Consider the following 19,467-nt stretch of genomic DNA (forward strand, 5'->3'; position numbering starts at 1 on the left):
AAAGGTAGTAGATTTCGGACAGATGCAATCACTCTGGATTCAGATTGTAGTGGATTTACAACTTTTAATTCATTGTAAGTGTTCACAACAAAATCAACAATAGATTTGTGTAGGCGAGGATGAAAAGGTTGGTTTCTAATCATAGCGTCTCTGTTAGCAAGTAAACAGTCGTTTTCATAATTTGCGATCAACGCTGCTTTGAATTCCTCATATGTTTTGACGTGTTCCCGTACTGCTTTAAACCATAAAGAACACGGTGGGAGTAATAAATGAGGGATTAGTTTCATATATTGAGATTTATCTATACACATTATACTGCATTCATCCTGAAATTTTTCCAGGAAAGAAGTAGCATTTTCATTGCAGTTGCTACCACTAAACTTACTCATAGCTCGTATTTCGCTCATTTTTACACTTAACTTTATATTTCTTTCACCATTTCGTGTTAAATGGAAATTTCTACCTACTGTGTTATGCGTGATTCCACCATCTCTTTTCCGCGTGTTATGCGTGGTTCCACCATCTCTTTTCCGCCCATCTATATTCCTTTGTTGAATTCTTTCCAAAATAATATCCTCATCGGATGGGTTACTTGAAGAAGAAGTAACACAAGGTCCATGTCGATCTGCTTCGGGTGGATGCAAGGGCATCTCTTGTGAATGAGGGAACTCTAAACGATCAGTAACAACGTCGTTGTTATATGCATTATCTTTAATCTGTAACGCCCTAATTTCCTTCTGTATGGTAGATATCAATTGTGTATTTGCACGTATTTGGTTAGAATTATCTGTCACCTGAATCTTTTGCTGACGAAAAGAAGATTCTATTACTTCAAAATCTTTTTTTACAATATTGACTTCTTGGATTACATGATTATAGTTATCCTTGCAATCTTCAGATAATCTTTTTAACTTCTCATCAAATTGTAGCGTGATGTCTCTCACAGCTTGGGTTACAGATTGATCTATTTGTTCTAATCGTCTACTCAATTCTTCATACTGTCTACTAGATTCTTCAGATTTTTGCTGTACCGTTTGTTTTAATTCTTCAGACATTTGAGCTAAATTTTGTTCCTGTCGCTGTAATGCTATTAGAATTCTGTCCTCTAGTGTCGACATTCCAGGTGTAATGGGAGCTATATTCTGCTCATTGTTAACACCGTCAACAGTTTCATTCTCTACTGTCTCACCAATCATGACTTTTCTTATGATTACTCTGCCACTTCTAAGAATGGTTGAGTTAGTATTCATGAACCTTCTTATCAAGGTAAATTCACCCTTACTTTAAACTTCGGGATATGAATTTACAAGAATCCCGGGTGAGGTAAACCAAAAATTTTACAACGACTCACCAAAGGTAGCCGTTAACCCTGGTTCAGTTAATATAAGTATAACTCTAGTGGCAATACTCATTTATACCTTAAAATATCTTCTGATGTTATATTCACTAAGATGATCACCTTTTTAACGAAATTACAAGTTCATGATAAATATTAAATAATTTATTCTTTGATTACCTTTTAACGTATATTCACACAAACTGTCTTGCAATCAAACATGTTAAGTTAAGTATATATAAAACAACGACATAGCAACCAACAAGACAATAATATATATATCTTATAAAAAAAATTCTTCTTCTATTATTTTAATTAACGTTATAATATGTATAGTGCTTGTGTAAAAGCACTTTCTGCCCGAAAGATAAACAATTATGAATCGATACAAAGTATCTCGTTATAAAATGCATTATTAGCTGAGGACAGGGAGGTAGAAGAGCAAATGCCACGATTGGACTGGGTCCATAATTTAACCATCGATTGCTGTTGAGTTTAAATGATATCAGTGAAAGGGGATGGGATGAGAGATAAAGGAAGACCGAGTCGGAGTGGTTGGATATAGTTAAGAATGACTTCAGGGAGAAAGTTCTAACAAGGGAAGCGTTGAGCTGATTCTGAGTTTTAACATCTCTGTTAACAGCGAGGTATATGAGACGTAGAGCTACTGGTTAACGTGGAATCCAAACCATATGAGCTCCCGCTGGAAATCGAACCTGGTCTCCCACGCCAAAGGCGCATACACTAACCGCTTAGCCACGAAGGAGCTCTCTAACAAGGCAAGAATACCGGGACAGAGCTTTATAGAGAACTCATCAGAAGCGTCGACTCCACATAAGTGGGAAAAGACTGAGAGAAAGAAGATGATTTGTCAAGTTTAAAATGAGTGCTATGTTGCAAGTAGATACGCTAATATCCAATGTTCAACTATGGTAGCATTTTAATGTTGTACCTACTGTTAATAGAAAAATAATGTCTTGTTTATTTCTAAATGCGTAGTATCTTGTAAAATATTTAGTTAGTAGGAGTATGCTAAATAGGTTATAGCTATATAAGTGATTCCTTTTATATTTAAACAGTGGCGCAGTCGGCAGGATCGCCAGTTGTTACTATTCACGTATTAATAATGTTATGTAACATTGGCAAGATCACGTTCACTTACATAAAATATGAAGAAATCATTTAACATCAGAACAGTAAACTCTTTGATCGGTTTGAAAAGTATATTACAACTGTTTTCGTAGGTAGTTCTCAGTGTTTTGTCCGTGTGTCAGAGAGGAACTTTTAAAACCTTCATTACATCACAAAGTATAGAATATGAACTTTTCAGTATAAAAGCTGAACAAATTACACTTCACATAAGAGACTGTCGCATATTTACTGTGTATGATGGTCAGTGGTGGATGGCAGAAGTGAATGACATTAGTGCCGAACATAAAGATGTGCATGTAACATATTATCTTCCTCCAGTAACAAGGACTGCTTTTACCAAAATGAGAGATCAGATTTGGGTGCCCATGACGAATGTTCTAAGGAAATTTAATACCTTAGAACTTAAGTTGTTACGTTAGAAATATGAGAATTGCAAGGCCGTAGACCGAACAAGTGCGGGGTTTGGGGGCGAAGTCCCCAGCTAGCCGATGGCTAGTTAACGATAAAATTGGTCATAGGAAGAACATCATACAGGCAGTATTGAATCATCTGGCCGGAAAATTGTCAGCATTGGTGAGATAAAGAAAAAGTCAGTGCATGAGTAATTGCTTTTGCTTCAAATTTGTCTGTTCAGATTATTAGGTGTATTCAATTTTTCTGATATTAAAAGGTCCTAACAAATTGTTCCTCAGTTTCACTCCTGTAGTGAGTAGTAAAAGCTTTCTATCAATTTATATATATATAAGACCCTTGAAGAAGGTAAAATTGATGCGCGCCAATTATTACCGAAGTTCTTTCTATATCTTTCAAATCTTAAACACATTTATGTAACTATAGTTTCAATCTAGGACCTGGAACCCATAAAATGATTGCGTTCGCTGCACTTTCAGTGCACTTACAGCAGATACAAGAACTATCACAATAAGTAAATGCAGTAAAAAAAAAAAAAAAAAAAAAAAAAAAAAAAAAAAAAAAAAAAAAAAAAACCGTAGTGGCACTTTTTATAAAATATGAAGATATTTAAAGTTATTAATTTTTATGGATAAAATTTGTGCGATGTAGTTAAAATTTACATTGTAATTGTAATTACGATTTCACATCGTTCTTCATCCGTAACTGAAAGGAATGGCTTTAAGCTTATTGCATAAGGACCAAGAACCCTAACCCAACTCTGAGAAATAAAATTTAGATATAGTTTGGATATCATCACAAAATCCTAACTATATATGAAACTACAGGAGCTGACATAAATTATTGAGCACTTCCTGTAGGGCTACAATAATTAAATTTGACATTAATGTAGCTTTCCAGAACTAACCGACAGGAAAATTGCCAAAAGTGAATATTTTTAATTTTTAGAGGGGTCTAAAGAGGGGATGAAGAATTTCTCCATGTTATTTAAATGGACTTTTTTTTTTTTAACCTATAATCTCATGTTTTAGGTACTTAGAATTGGAATAAAAACTTGAAATTCGGTATAGTTGTACGTCTTCGTTAGTTACCTAAGTGAATCATCAGAAATAAAAATTTCCAATCGTAGAGTGGTTTTATGGGGACCTGAAAAATCTTTCCCATGTTATTTATATGGGACGTCTTTTACGCCCCAAAATGTTTAGGCACTTCCGGCAGGATTAGAATGATGAAATTTGGCATGATTGTAGCCTTCCAGGACTAACCGACAGGAAAAGTGCCAAAAATGAATATTTTAAATTTTTTTAGGGGTCTAAAGGGGAATGAAGAAAATCCCATGCTATTTAAATGGCCGTTTTCTTGGGATACGAAATCTTATCTTTTAGATAGTTGAGATTAGAAAAGAAACGATAGAATTGTGGGTTCAAGAAGTGCGAGACGTAGGCTGAGCAAAAACAGTGTGTGGGGGCGAAGCCCCCGGATGGGCAGATTCAGGAAATATGAAGAGCAAGTTCACGAAATTCACTGTTGATGCAAAGGGCGATAGTTAAGAAATGCGAGGCCGTAGGCCGAGCAAACTCGGGGCTCTGGGAGTGAAGCCTCCAGCCAGCCAAAGCCTAGTTTATATATAAAAATTAATCATTTTAATTTATTTTTCTTTATAAAAATAACCTTTTTTATTTTCGTTATTATACTTAAAATTTACTGTAAATGTTTTCCGATTATACGAAATAAGATTTATTTTATAAAATGGGGTTGACCTTTGGTTGAAGTTGGTAACAGTGAATTTCAAAATTAAGATGCAGAAAATTGGATATGTGGGTCGCTTGTTCAATAAATATTCTATCGAAGTAGTATTTCGAAGAAAATAAGTTCTTGGAGGTCCTAGAACGAAATGAAAACATCATGTGCCACCCGTTTTTGTAGGTCTTATACTTCTAAATACATAGTAATCAATGAAAAAACGAAATATTTCAGTTTAATGTCCTACGATTATTCCTTTAGGCTAAGTGAGATGATGATTAAGGGAAGTGGATGATAGAACAATTGGTGGAATAAGAAAGTGGGAGAAAACGGGAGTACGCCGAGAAAACCCTCGAACACGATGTTGTCCACCACAAGCTTACTTGGCGAGGGATCGAACCAGGAACCCCCACGCAACAGAGTTAAGTGCTCTGCCACAGCGATCGTTTTCCCTGAGTAACCAAATAAATCATGCTAACCCTGTATGTCCTGTGTGTTTTTGGAAGTTCAGCTTTAGTTAGTGTTTAACCGCTCAAGCGATTGTGAGACGTGTGTGAACATTGGAGTAATGGAAGCAGCGTAGAGATTTAAATACCCACTACGCAATCGTGTGTAGGCGAGGAAAATAACCATTTGAGTGGTTAATGTGCATGCTATCAAATCATTTAGCAGGAGTGTAATACATTTACATTTAACTAATGTTTTTCTTTCTTTTTCTTGTTTCAGTTTTTAACATGGTATTCTCAGGTGGAGGAAGAGTTAATGCAAGAAGAAGACTTGCAGTATAAAAATTACAAGATTCAGTTGGAGGAAAGAAGAGATGAATGTGCATCACTTTTGTCGCAGGTATTGACATTTTAACAGTTACTGTCATAGGCGCCGACTTGAAGAAAATATTGGGGGGGCGAAACAATGAGTAAATATATAATCACATTCAGCCGTTTTCTACCAACTGCTGGATAAAGGCCCCCTTCCCTCCACATCTCGGTCTGCTGTATCCGCTCCGCTGCTAAATTCATGACCTATGTCAAATTTGTGTAAACGCATTAAAACAAATTCAAGTTCAAATTCTGAGAACTTCACTGCACCACATTGATCTTCACTTCTCATATCAGTGTTACCATAGTGTTGGTTGAAGCTTCAGTGCTCTATTAACCCTTTTAGGATTTTTGGTAACTTTTGTTACCATGGCGCACTATTGTCTTTGACCTCTTATTTAGGTTCTATAACAGGTACTTAAGCCGTTCTTTTATTAGTCAAGTCAAGGATGGACCAAAGAACACCCCAGATGCATTTTGGAACCGGATGGTCAACTTGGCTGCGCCAAGTGGGAGCGGAAGGGCTTGACTTTTTACTTTTTCTTAAGGCACATTTCAAAAATTTTTCACGCCTTTAGTTTTCACGATATCAGATTGGAATTGTATGTACCTTTGGGTATTTCTCAAATTTTTTTGAGATCTGTACGTGAAGTCGAGTTCGGGCACGAGGGGCGCAAATATTCCGAGGGGCTGAATTTTTTCAGTAAAATTTCAGTTTTCCCGATTTTTCCGGTTCAGTAATACGATACTTACATGTGAGTGGCACCGTTGGAAAGGGTTTGTTATACTAAAGAAAATAACGTTTAAGCCATGACTCTAGGCTAAATAGTAATGGCACAGAAAATTTTTATAATAAGTATATACGTATGGGTGTGTATAAAAAGAGCGCCTAAATTCAGACTTTCAACAATTTTTCTGCCCTTTGTTTTTAAAATACCTTTGTTTTTGAAATTTTGCACACGTATTATGTATATAAAATGTATTATTAGAAAAAAAAATCAGATCCCTACGTCAACCCAGGCCTAGGCCAGAGGGGTAAAATGTTTTGGTTGGATTTGCAAAAATACTTCCGAGTTTTTCCCTAATTATCTGGTTCAGGTGTATGATACGGACATGTGAGTGATAACGTTGGAAAGGGCTTATTATACTGAAGAAAATGGCGTTTGAACCATGACTCTAGGCTAAATAGGAATGACGCAGTACATTTTTTAAATATTTTATACCTAGGTATATATATTTATATACATATATAAAAAGATGGGTCACCTTCAGACTTTCAAAATTTTCTCCCGACCTCAGTTTTCAAGATACAAGAACGAAATTTTGCGCACGTATTATGTACATTACAAGATATTTTTCTAAAAAAGATTCAAATCTCTACGTGAACCCAGGCCCGGGCCAGAGGGGTACCAAAATTTCGATTTTTTTTTCGAAAAAAACTGATTTTTTTTTCAGTTTTCTTGTTTCTGGTGTATAATGCGGACAAGAGAGTAGTACCGTTGGAAAGTATGATCTATCTTGAGAAAAACGAGGCATGAACCACGATCCTACGATAAATAGTAAGGAAGCAGTAGCTGTTTGAGTAAAATTCTAAAATTTACCTCAAGTGGAAATCCTAAAAGGGTTAAACGTCGATTTGAAAACGGTGCTTTTTATCGAATAAGAAGGCTGTTCCTAATATTGGATTAAAGGCACGACGTAATTTACGAAAGAAATTCTTGCTCCTTTTTGGTAATTCTTCCTCAACTGGATTATATTGGGGGGGGGGGGGGCGAGGACCCCACCTTTAAATATTGGGGGGGCCAAAAGTGCCCTGCCCCCCCAAAGTCGGTGCCTGTGGTTATTGTAGAAAAGAAAAAGTCCTAATATAGAAACTAGGCCACAGGATACGCTTGTCTCTTCCTGCTTGTTCTGTCATGATTGTTTGAACGAGTGGTATCTGGGGAATGGAACTGGTAATACTTACATTGACTTTGGATAAAGATGGACTGCTGCCAATATGAGAAGATTTGACTGGATTAAGGTGTTCGTGATGCGTGTTTAAAGAGTCACTGGAAACCCAGAACCTTAGTGCGATGACTGCCAGTTGTGGTCGTAGGCCATGAGAGTTTGCTGTGGGCATTATCGTGCCCTGGGTTTTCTTGGAGTTTCGCTTTGCCTTCTTACGTTCTTATTCCAGCAATTTTTTCTATAATTAATAACGAAAGTTCAGTGCTTACCAAAGTATCCAAATAGTAATCTGTAAATATCTCACCTAGTAGACGAGCTCCGTAAGTCTCCTTTCTACGCATTTCCATTTTAGCCGTCAATATGCGGTAGAAGCGAATCAGTGTGAACTCGTCGATGTTTTTCAGAATTCGGACTGGACGAAGACTCACGGGAAGAAAAATGCTTTAGACTTCTAAAATAATCTATAATATAACCTGTAATAAAATAACCTATAATATACATAGATCAAGCTACAGAATGAAATAACAGGATACGGTGTAGCTCATCACTCCGTTAGTTTTTATTTGTATTGCAATTTATTGTTCGTCGATGATCGTATTCACAAGACATTGAATCAACCATCCACATTTATCGAACCACTAGAGGATTAGCCTATAATAATCCGCTAAAACCACGATGATTACAAACATCATCACTTCATTTCGTTTCAGACGTCATACATATATCAGTATTTCTCAGCATAATATCATCACTTCAACGTAGAGCTTAATTTCATCTATAAATAACATTATCTTAATGCGTCAGTATCTCTGAGATATTTCGAGGAAAGTACGATGGGCTAGATCTAAAGGCCCTCAATGTGCCATCATTGTACGAACTGTAGACACAATAAAAACAATATTTCAAAGTAAAACTTAACTCTCAGTTAATTACCAACGTACTGAGGATACTTGTGCAATGCAAGCTCAGGTAATATCGTCACGAACAACTAATTAAACTAGCTCTTGAAGATTAGAATTAATAGTCATGAAATCGATTTCTATTAGTATATTATTTTACATCTCTGGAAGAAAAAGAAAACAGAGAGAGTTATGTGTTCACAAATATAGATAAATGTCAGGCCAAAATCTGACAATGCAAGCCATCATCACATGACAGCATATATGAAAACAGCATAAACATTAAAAAGTTAAATAAATAAATAATGAAAAAAACCTAGGTTATTATAATATTTTTAGCATATATTTTTTAAAAAAATACTTAAAACTAAATTGATCATTATATATTACAACAGTAACACAACATACTCCTAGGACTTGTCATGTTCTATTAGCATAAAGTTGACATTCAATTGAATAAAGTTAATACGGACATGAGATAGTCTGTAACAAATTCTAACGTAGACATTTCAGCGATGATTTTCCGCCATCCTCAATATGTGTTTTCTAAAAGAACTTCCACAAAACTGACGGTGCTTGAGGAATTATATTATTGATAAATCATCTTTACTATAGAAAATAACGATTTTAGTGATTTTCAAAAATGCTGTTAAATTTCCATGTTTGTAACGTGTGCTATCCGTCTAACACCTATGTCCAGACGTGAAGTAAATAATGTTCTTTTCTATTTAAATAACATTTAAGGGTTAATGAAACATTGTTCTACAACTTGTTTTATCCCGTAATTACCGGTATTTAAAACTATGACCAAGAAAGGTCAACATGTTATATATCTGTGCACAAAACCCTTAAGCATTAGACGTGCATAAGGATTGCTATTTGAATGCTTTGTTGAGTCCGCTATTATTTGATATACATCCGACAGTTTTATTAAGTAATTTCTTTTATAATTTTTCTTTTTTATTAGTGGCAAAGGCATAACCGTCACACATTAAATGAACGATTGTATCTTCATTTTAGAAATTCAAAATCCCACCAAATGTGTAGCGCATGCTGTTTATTGAATGCGAAGGTAAAATCAAACAGAACTCAAAGTTTGATTATAGCTGCAAGTCAATGTTTTTCAGCTTTTCGCAGTTTGCGTCACACTACCTGTGCACTTTTAAAATCCTACGGCATATCTAAAAACATGTACTTTTTAAGGAGTTTTGTTTGCCAGAACTCCTTCGTATATTAACTCTTTCTGTCTGTGTGTCCGTCCGTCCGTCCGGGTGATCTCGAATTACTAGATGGATCAGGATGAATTTTGGCCAGGATGTAGAGGGTCAAAAATTCATCCTGATCCAAACCGGAGGTGATATTCAAACCGGAAGTGGTATAAATTTTCAACAGTTTCCGGTTTTTTATGTTGAACACTATAAAGCATAATGGTAATAAATAACGAAAAAGTGTTTTTCTGCTACCATTTAAACGTTTCAAGAGTAGATATCATTCCCATCCTTAACTCTCTACCAAAATCACAAGTGATATGAGTCCACTAGATCTTCCGGTTTCAGTATTGGTAAGTAAACAGAGCAAAAGCGATAAGAAGTAGTGAGAGGCGATTTTTTAAAAAATCAGTTTAGCATTCTAAGCGTAGGTACCATCTTTCTTAATTCTCTGTTCAAACCGGAACTGGCAGAAGTTAACCACTTTTGGTTTCAACATTGATCGCTACTGAACAAAAATCGTAGTTCACTTGTTTACTGCATTCAAGACCCCAAGAATATATTCCGGTCAATTAAAACTCGGAAGTGATAGAAATCTGCTGTTACTACTCGAGAAAATACCACCCCATACAAATCGAACTACTATTCGTGGTGTACATGTGATATTCCTACTTCTTACAATGTATGAAAAGTCTTTTGTATACATTTCTACGTAAGATTACGAATGACAGACACTCTAATAGCAAGGACACATTCCATTACCATAAAATAAAAAGAGAAGAAAAGCTTACTATTGAACTACAGACTTATCCCTTCACTTTTATTCTACAAGATAGACACGCGCAAGAACTTCATATATTAGACACATTGTGGAAGAGGTGAGGAGTTTCTCGAAAGCATTCGCTGATTTTGTGACTTTTGGGTGTTTTACGGCGTGAGAATTTTTGTTTATTGAAATTCTTCAGTGTCCGTCTCATGGTTATGCTTGGCACGCTAAAGGAGATGAATTATTAATGAAAGAATTAGCACATTCTAATGAGCATACATCTCCTTTCCACGTCCTTACTACATTTATACAACATCCTTTACAGACACAATTGAAAGATAGCAGGACTCGCAACGAAAGTAAATTGTTATAGACAAACATATAAACATAAACATAGCATTTTGATATATAGATGTTGGGTGAGTTTGTGCCAACTTGGAGAATGATAGATGATGTCAGATGGAAATGTATTTTTCATATAAATCCATATCCGAGCACACCTTATGGCGTCTCTATAGGCCTTTGAAGTTGCCAACAGAAAGTAAATTTTGACATTCAGATTAAAGCAAAGTGCTTGCAATGTCCGTCAATCCGCTTTACATATCTCTTCTACTTGTTGTTGTTTCAACACAAGAATATCAATCTTAGCAAGGTCCTAGCGTCAATGTTAATTTTATTGGCTCAAAACGACCCCCTAAAACGTTGAACAGAAAAACAACGGCACGATTTTTCTTTTTTATATATATATATATATATATATATATATATATATATATATTTCAATGAAAATTAGCAAATCTACATAAAATTTGGAATCGACTAACGAAAACGACACTTCTCTAGAGCATTGGTTCTCAATCTAATTCATATCACGACCCCCATTTATTACATCCTCTTGTAGCGACCCCTTTATAATTTTTGGTTTGTAATAAGCTTATGGGAGATTTTTAATATACCTATTGCGGAGATGTCACGATATCCATCTATTTCTATAATAGTAGAATCCATCTCTTGTATATAATGGACAGAATAACTTTCTTAAAAGCGAATGGATTAAAACCAAGTTTGGTCAGTTTATTCATATTATAAATATCGAATCTGATCCTTCATACTGTTTCAAAATGGAGTCCGTTTGAAAATTTTAAAACTTTATAACTCCCTTAATTTTGGATCATATGGTAAAAAATAAAGTGATTTCTAATTTTGGTTAAAAAACTTGAGTTGTTAAAAAAATTATTGAGTATTTTAATTTTCGAGAGGCCGCCATTTTGAATGACTTCATATCGTTGTGAATTTGGTATATTGTTGTGTATGTATTCAGTATCACCAAAAACTATTAAAAGCAACTTGTTTACATTTAAAATTTAGGAAACAAACAAAATTCCACTCCAAAAATCTACCTTCATTGTGGCAAGCTTGCTGAAAAAAAAAAAAAAAAATCGCTCACTCATATACGTGTACAATTCAGCAAGAAACAACAAAGGATCCTAAATAGAAGCAATCCCTTTTATTGTCGACAGAATAATTTGTGCATTGTTGATTTATCACACCATGCTAAGGTATCTCAGTAGCTTTCAATTTTAATTGTATTCCAATATACAGGTTTGGTTGCATTTGTATTTTTCTGGTATTTCAATGTGCAGTTCTCATTATTTTCATATCGTACCTATTTCATTTAAATTGACTTTTAAACACCTGTACACTTGTTGAAAATATTTAGTAGATCTATTTTTTGTTGTTCTTAACAGTATGTATAAGAATAAAAATATGCATATCAGAACAAAATTGAAAATAATATTTAAAAATATTTTCCGGTATTAGATTCTAATTATATTTATCTCTTCTGCATATCTTCGCGATCCCCATGAGAAACCCTGCTCTAGAGCATGTGGTTTGAGACATCTCTTTATCGAAGGGAAGTGAATACGTACATAAAAAAGTAACATTTCAACATACAGATTGTGGTGTTCTTAACTTTATCTTAGCATCGTGCATTCGTTGTAATTTACTAAGTGAAGTCAATATGTATTACGACCTTGGCGATAACAACTTTAGTTCTATCGTTAAAAATTTCGTAGAACATATAGTAATAACACAGGCCTACAGAAAAAAAATTTTTTCGTGGTGCCTAAAATTTTAGAGCTGATTTTAACTATGTGTGGGGCGCTGAATCCAATAATGTAAGCAGTTTTTTTCTATCAGCTCTACTTTGGTAGATACAGGCTACTGTACCAGTAGTGTTATTTACGTTACAATGTATGTGGAAGAAATATTACAATCCAAAATAAATATGTAAATTATAAATGATGTAACCACTATTTCTGCATGCTTCTTGCAATAGTATACAAAATAAGCAAAAGAAATACAAATATTCTCGTAATAACAAGTTTGAATATGATCTTATAAACTCTGCAACTCAAATAAATCCTACTGTGCTCTATAGAGATTTCTATTTGGAAGAACGGCGCTCTTTTCTCATTAGTGCTGCTATCTGTCGGTACTAAACGGAAACTAGTCATATAGTAGTTCCAGGAACGTCCACTAGATTGCATTGGTATTCTACTTGGCTAGTGGATCGTAGTTGTTGTCTTGCAGGTGGAGTGACATGTTGGAACATGTGAGTTTTGTTCTGAAATCATAACTTGTATCGCATATACTAAGGCTTTATATTTAACATCCGTGTTAGTGGCCTGAACATAAAATGAGTTCAAGTCGAAGAAGTTGTGTTAACCATCCTGATGTGTTTTGCTACATATGTGGTGAGTACACATTTAAAGACAATAGAAAACATATCAGTGACTTTGTAAAAAAAAGCATATCATGCATATTTTGGTGTACGCCTAGGGGACCAAGATAAAACGTGGGCTCCACATATTGTGTGTAAAATGTGTACTGAACACTTGCGACAGTGGACAACTGGAAAAAGAAAAAGTCTTAAGTTTGGTGTTCCAATGGTTTGGAGGGAACCCACAAACCATGTTGATGACTTTTATTTCTGCCTGGTAAATGTTACGGGTATGAATAGAAATAACCGGAACAAGTGGACATATCCTGATCTGCCTTCAGCAAGACGTCCAGTTGTTCATTCCGATGAAATACCAATCCCAACGTTTCACCACTTGCCAGAGCTTTGTGAGACTGAAAACGAACGTAGTGAACATTCTTGTGACATGGATGATGGAAGTGACAGTGATTATGAGGGAATGTCAACAATTCCTCAACAGTTTAATCAAGATGAGCTAAATGATCTAGTTAGGGACCTTAATCTTTCAAAAGAATCGTCTGAATTACTTGCTTCCAGATTGAAGGAGAAAAACGTACTAGAACAAGGAACTAAAATCACATTCTACCGAACAAGGGAAAAGGAGTTTTTACCATTTTTCACTGAAGACACAAATCTCGTATTCTGTCACGATGTTAGAGGTCTCCTAGAACACATGGGTCTTCCAGAATACAATCCAGATGATTGGCGCCTGTTTATTGATAGCTTCAAGCGAAGTTTAAAATGCGTCCTTCTACACAATGGCAATAAATATGGCTCAATTCCAATCGCTCATTCAACACGACTGAAAGAAGAATATGAAGCAATTGCTTTGGTTATGGAAAAAATTAAATATCAGGACCATCAGTGGGTGATTTGTGTGGATTTAAAGATGGTGAACTTTCTTCTTGGACAGCAAAGTGGCTACACAAAATATCCTTGTTTTCTATGTCTGTGGGATAGCAGAGACAAAGCAAACCATTGGTCAAAAAAAGAGTGGCCGCAGAGAGACGACATGGTTGTTGGTAAGAAAAATATTATTAACATGCCTATTGTTGAGTGTGACAAAATCATTTTGCCACCTCTACATCTCAAGCTCGGGTTGATGAAGCAGTTTGTAAAGGCGCTAAATAAGGACGGGCCGTGCTTTGCTTACATGGGAAACAAGCTACCTCAGATCAGCACAGAAAAATTAAAAGCTGGAATATTTGATGGTCCCCAAATAAGACAACTCATGAAAGATCCGGCTTTCGTGGAGTCCATGAATGAGACTGAACGTAGAGCTTGGACCTCATTTGTAGAAGTTATCAAGAATTTCCTTGGCAATAATAAAGCTGATAACTATGTTGAGCTAGTGAACCAGATGCTTAATGCATTCCAAAAACTTGGATGTAATATGAGTATCAAAATTCATTACCTGCACAGCCATTTGGACCGTTTCCCAGACAACGTAGGCAGTCTGAGTGAAGAACAAGGTTAAAGATTTCACCAAGATATTAAAACAATGGAGGACCGCTACCAAGGAAGATGGGATGCCCATATGATGGCAGATTACTGCTGGAACCTAAAAAGAGACTGTGCAAAGAAACATTCAAGGATGTCACGAAAACGAAGCTTCCGAAGTGTTGAATAGATCGTTTTGAACAAATTATTTGATTTTTTATTCATAAAAACTATTATAAAATGTAGTTACAGAGTTATTATGTACTTGATGTTTGTGTTAATATGGTTTTCATTATTTTCAAAGTGTTCCAAATAACAGATTTAAATGTCATAGTTTTCTTTTCACTTACAGTAAAACAGCACCTATGCAATTTTCAACGTTGTAGCAGGTCAGTCTTGCAATTGCTATATCTCAAAAACTAAAGCTGTTAGGGGAAAACTAACGCCATATTTGGATTCAGCGTCCCAATTCTACTTCAAATCAGCTAAGAAACACCCGGCACCAAAACCACTGTAAGCCAGTGTAATAATTGAAAAATAATGCCCATGGAAAGTGAATTTTTAAAAGTAAAGCTTATAGTGTGTCGTTTCGTCCTCATTTCACTAGATCTAGAAATACAAAGATCGAAAATCTTTTTTTATCCTAGTTCTGCTGTTAGCCACAGAGTATGTCCGAAATATTTTATAATAATTGTGGATGTTTGTTGAAAAGTGGTGGAGGTAAAATTACTTCTAAGATTAAATAACACTTATTTATTTATGTACTTATGTACTTCTGAAATCCTAATCGGACTAATATATTCCTGGTATGATTTCGACAGTAATAAACACGGAGGCACAAGATGAACCATTTTTCTTATTGCTGTTTGTTTTCTTCGATAGCCAGACACTAACGAAGAGCTTCGACTTTCACAACTATTATTATTATTTTATTCAACTTTTTTTTTTTTTTTTTTTTTTTTTTTTTTTTTTTTTTTGCAAGAAACATTAAAATCAGCTTAAAACATGAAGTTTTAAAGTGTTGCTGGTCACCACACTCGTACTAACTCCAACTTAGGAGTACCAATATCAATCTAAAATGTTACTATTTACACACGTTTTATACAATTTAAAATGATTCAATTAATTTTTCTTCACTTCAATTGCTTCAGTTCATAGTAAATGAGTGTTAGTTAATCTTAACAAAATGTGCCAGATTGTATCTGTGTTAAAGAATTTTGTATTATTCTTGTTTGTTCATAAAGCTAGTTAGTTTTAAGGTGTTTAGTCAAAGTATATCGGATTTTGCCCATTTTATATTTATGGGTGGATATATTAAGTATTTTTTTAAATTCATTTTTATTTTGAAAACCAGAGATACTAGTTAGTTTGTGATTTATTTCCCTAGACCTATGTCATATATGTGTTAGTAATAAATGTTGTCTTACATTTCAGATCGAAGAAGCGCTACAGGATCTTTCCAAACTTAATGATCAGTATCAGTTAGTATCAACAAATACTAATTCTTTACATGAAGTCAGTGAACAGCTATTAGCTGATCAGGTTAGTGTTGGAAGTACACTTTCCATCGATAATTCCATATGTAGCACTATTCTCTTCAGTATTTTTACTTGTTCTTCCTACCTCTCCTCCTCCTACTTCATATTATTATTATATTTTTTGTAAATAATATGAAATTTTGAAAACTAAGCTATTTAATTACAGGGTGTCTATCGGTCACGAGTCATGAAATCAGAAAACGGTCATGAAAGTCAAGAAAAAGTCACAAAATTTAGCTTTTGGGTCACGCTTTTTCTTATTTTTATTTATTTATTTATTTATTTATTTTAATCTGTACAAATATAAGTACAAACTGGAAAATTTTGTTCTAAAAAACGTCAAAATTCATCACCAAAAATATCTGATCGGCTTTAGACGCTACCAAATCACAAGCGAAGCACGCTTCTATCGCATGCATAAAAATTCGGCCTAATTTGCACCCAAATTTGCTCTTGAGAATGCTACGCAGTTTTATGATTTGCTAAAGAAAAGGTGACGAAAAAGTCAAGAAATTTCATTTTGGAATTTTAGCACACACTCTGAATTACTACATGTCACTAAAGCATATGTATAGGTTTATATTTGTAATCCTCATGTTCGGCCTTTGATACAGTAAATATACAACTTATATCTGCTTCGAAATTTCGAGCTCCACAACTGGTCACATGCATCCGTCTGAGGTCTGAGGAGGGCAGGGAATTTTTCTAGTTCATCCCGACGTACATGAAACTACACATCAATAGCTTCAGCAGTGTAAATTTTGAAAAATTGCGTCACTAGCTGGAAGCATCTGGATCATAGGATGCATGTGGCAATCTAAAATGTCCATACAATCACTGGGAATAATGCGTTCTGTGAGCGTGATCATAAGACCCATGGAATACCAGAAAATTACTGCCTACAGCATCAGAGTCCCGCCGCTGTTCCACTCTTGTTCGGAACATGGAATTCTTTGGGTGTCCGCATATATAAACAGGCTTGTTGTTGGAAATAAGATGAAAGAGGACTCATGAGAACTTATTACGTGTTTCCAATCATGGGCGGTGGGTCCAGTGTGTTATTTTCTTCGTGCCAAAGGGTTATTGGCGGTGATCAGCCGTTTAGAAATTGCAATTCGACCGTAAATGTTCCTGTTATTCAACAGATTATAGCTGAAATCGGTCAAGGATAGCAGAATTAAGAGCTGACTTCTCCAAAATTTCAACTTCTTATTTAATAATATGATATAAAATATTATTTTATTTATTTATTTATTTTTTTTATTTATTTATTTATTTTTTTTTTTTTTGAAGTTATTTGATTTAGTTCAGTATGACGTGTACTTTCCATGTAGTTTCCCTCTCATTCCCACTGCTTGAGGTTAAAATCTGTCAAGAATCAATGGTGGATTTCCCTTCTCTACTTTCATTTTAAAAAATGTGTTCCACTAAGTTTTGTTTAAAAACATGTTGGGGCAATATGACGGATATTATCTTGGAGCCATCTTAATCACCCCTACTGCATAAGAAGTAAAATATGTCAAGAATGAACTGGTGAATTTACCCACCCCTTGACTTTTTAGTTGAACAATAATGTTTGTAAAAGTTATTCGATTTTCATACAGTATGAGGTAAATATACTTTGAGACTTTCCGTAATTCCTCATCGATTACCTGTAAAAGAGTCAAGAACGAGGGGTAAATTTATCCTAATTAGTTACCTCTCTCTCATTTAAAAGTAGGTCCAATGACGACTTTCGTAGTAAGATATATATTTTATTTTGATGCAATTTGATGCGCATTTTTCTAAGATTTCCCAATCATCCATACTGCTTGGAGGTTAAAATCAATCAAGTATGAGGGAGTGAATTTACCTCCGACTTTTAAAAATATGTTCCATATATGTTTCTTGAGACACTCTCACATTCTCAATACTTCGGGTTGAAATCAACCAGGAATGAGAGGCAGTGTATGTTTTGTTTTCAAATTAAGTGCCTTAACTCGAATTGTTTGAGGTTGAAATTAGTAAAAAGGAAGATTGTGAATCCATTCCACCTTATGAGAGTATGTTAACCATTTCTTCCCTAAAATTTAATCGATTTTCACGTATGCTTTCTTTTAGGCTTGCTAATTAGACATAATGCTTTTTAGTTGATATCAATCTATGGCAAGGGACAAATTCACCTCAACTTTTAACATGTTACAGAGCAGCTTGTAAAAGTAAATCAAATTTGATTTCCATAAAGTTCCTTGTGTTCTCTCTGAAGATTAACCGCTTTTGTAAGGAACAGGTCTTTAGACACGCTTCGAAGACGACGCTAAATCTGGGAGAGCATTTATAAACGCGTTTAATAAAGACATTTCTGTCTTCAAAAAGTTTACATTTAATTTATTTATTTATTATTATTATTTATTACATGTTATGAAGCTCATTCCTTTTTACGTCTTTATCATATATTTATGTCTTCCGTCTTCATTATTCGTTTTCAACTTGCGTGTCCTAAACATTAAGTTCCATTAGCCTTGTTCCTGTCTTCTTAAAGTTGCGATATTCTTGCTTATTTTCTTCTCTACACCCGAAAGAAAAGTACCCTATTTGCCGATATGTAAGACTTCTCTCTCTTTTTAAATATGTCTGAAAAATCCTGTACGTCTTATACCTGATACAGAGAATTTGGCTATTAGAGTTCCAGAAAATTTCACAATCCTGTGTGTTTTAACGTCTTTTAATAGTTCTGTACGGTTTGAAACAAATTCCAGTTACATAAGGTCAGTGCCTCAATAAATGCGATGCATAGTCGCTCCATTGATTGTTTCATTGTGTATACCTTTCTGTGGACGCACATGTGCTTATTCCACATTGTTTACTTGTCAAAATATCATTTGATATCGAATATGGTACTTGATCATTGCACTGGATACAAACTCTTGTGTTATCCGTACAATGATTAAGTAAATAAATATTTTTTTCAAGGTGTATACAAGAAAGAAGGCAATAATGTCGTAGCTTTAAGAAACCAGGAATTTGTTTGATTGGAGTACAAAATTTATCTTATTTGTTTCGTATGTTTGATTTCAAGTAACAAAACTGTCAAGTTATAATACTAAGCATGGAAAACTGGTGACGTGTTTTGTTCTCTTTTTATTTTTCCAGAATAAACTCAATAACATTGCTCATGAAGTTGACGAGAGGTTAGCGTATTTTACCGAGTTGGATCGTTTGTCAAATCAATTAAGTTCTCCAACTCTCTCAGTAGGCAGTGAAGTGTTCGTGCAGTTGCTAAATAAATTGGATGAATGTATAGCTTACATGAATGCAAACGTAAGTATATTGATTTTCTTTTATAATGCTGCATAAATAAGGAGTTTGCTGTCAATAAAATAAATAATTTTTAAAAAGGTTGAAAATCTAATCGATCGATATTTACCACTTCCCTCTAAAAAAAAAAAAAAACTAGCCTAAA

The 19,467-nt window shown here is 34.7% G+C and overlaps 1 protein-coding gene across 3 annotated transcripts in view; it reads left to right on the forward strand.

The window, feature by feature from the left end:
* Positions 1 to 19,467, forward strand: part of Cog3 (conserved oligomeric Golgi complex subunit 3) — an 81,665-nt gene that overhangs the window by 10,666 nt on the left and 51,532 nt on the right. For all 3 annotated transcript variants that reach the window (XR_014131233.1, XM_081755871.1, XM_081755872.1), the window contains exons 3-5: positions 5,369 to 5,488; positions 15,922 to 16,029; positions 19,158 to 19,325. Coding sequence is in view for 2 of the 3 variants with exons in the window: in XM_081755871.1 (XP_081611997.1) it covers positions 5,369 to 5,488; positions 15,922 to 16,029; positions 19,158 to 19,325 (396 nt within the window). In the remaining variant the exon portion in view is untranslated. The remainder of the gene's footprint in view (positions 1 to 5,368; positions 5,489 to 15,921; positions 16,030 to 19,157; positions 19,326 to 19,467) is intronic.

Source organism: Thermobia domestica, chromosome 4 (assembly GCF_964235325.1).
Source record: "Thermobia domestica chromosome 4, izTheDome1.hap1.1, whole genome shotgun sequence".
Lineage (NCBI taxonomy): Eukaryota > Metazoa > Arthropoda > Insecta > Zygentoma > Lepismatidae > Thermobia > Thermobia domestica.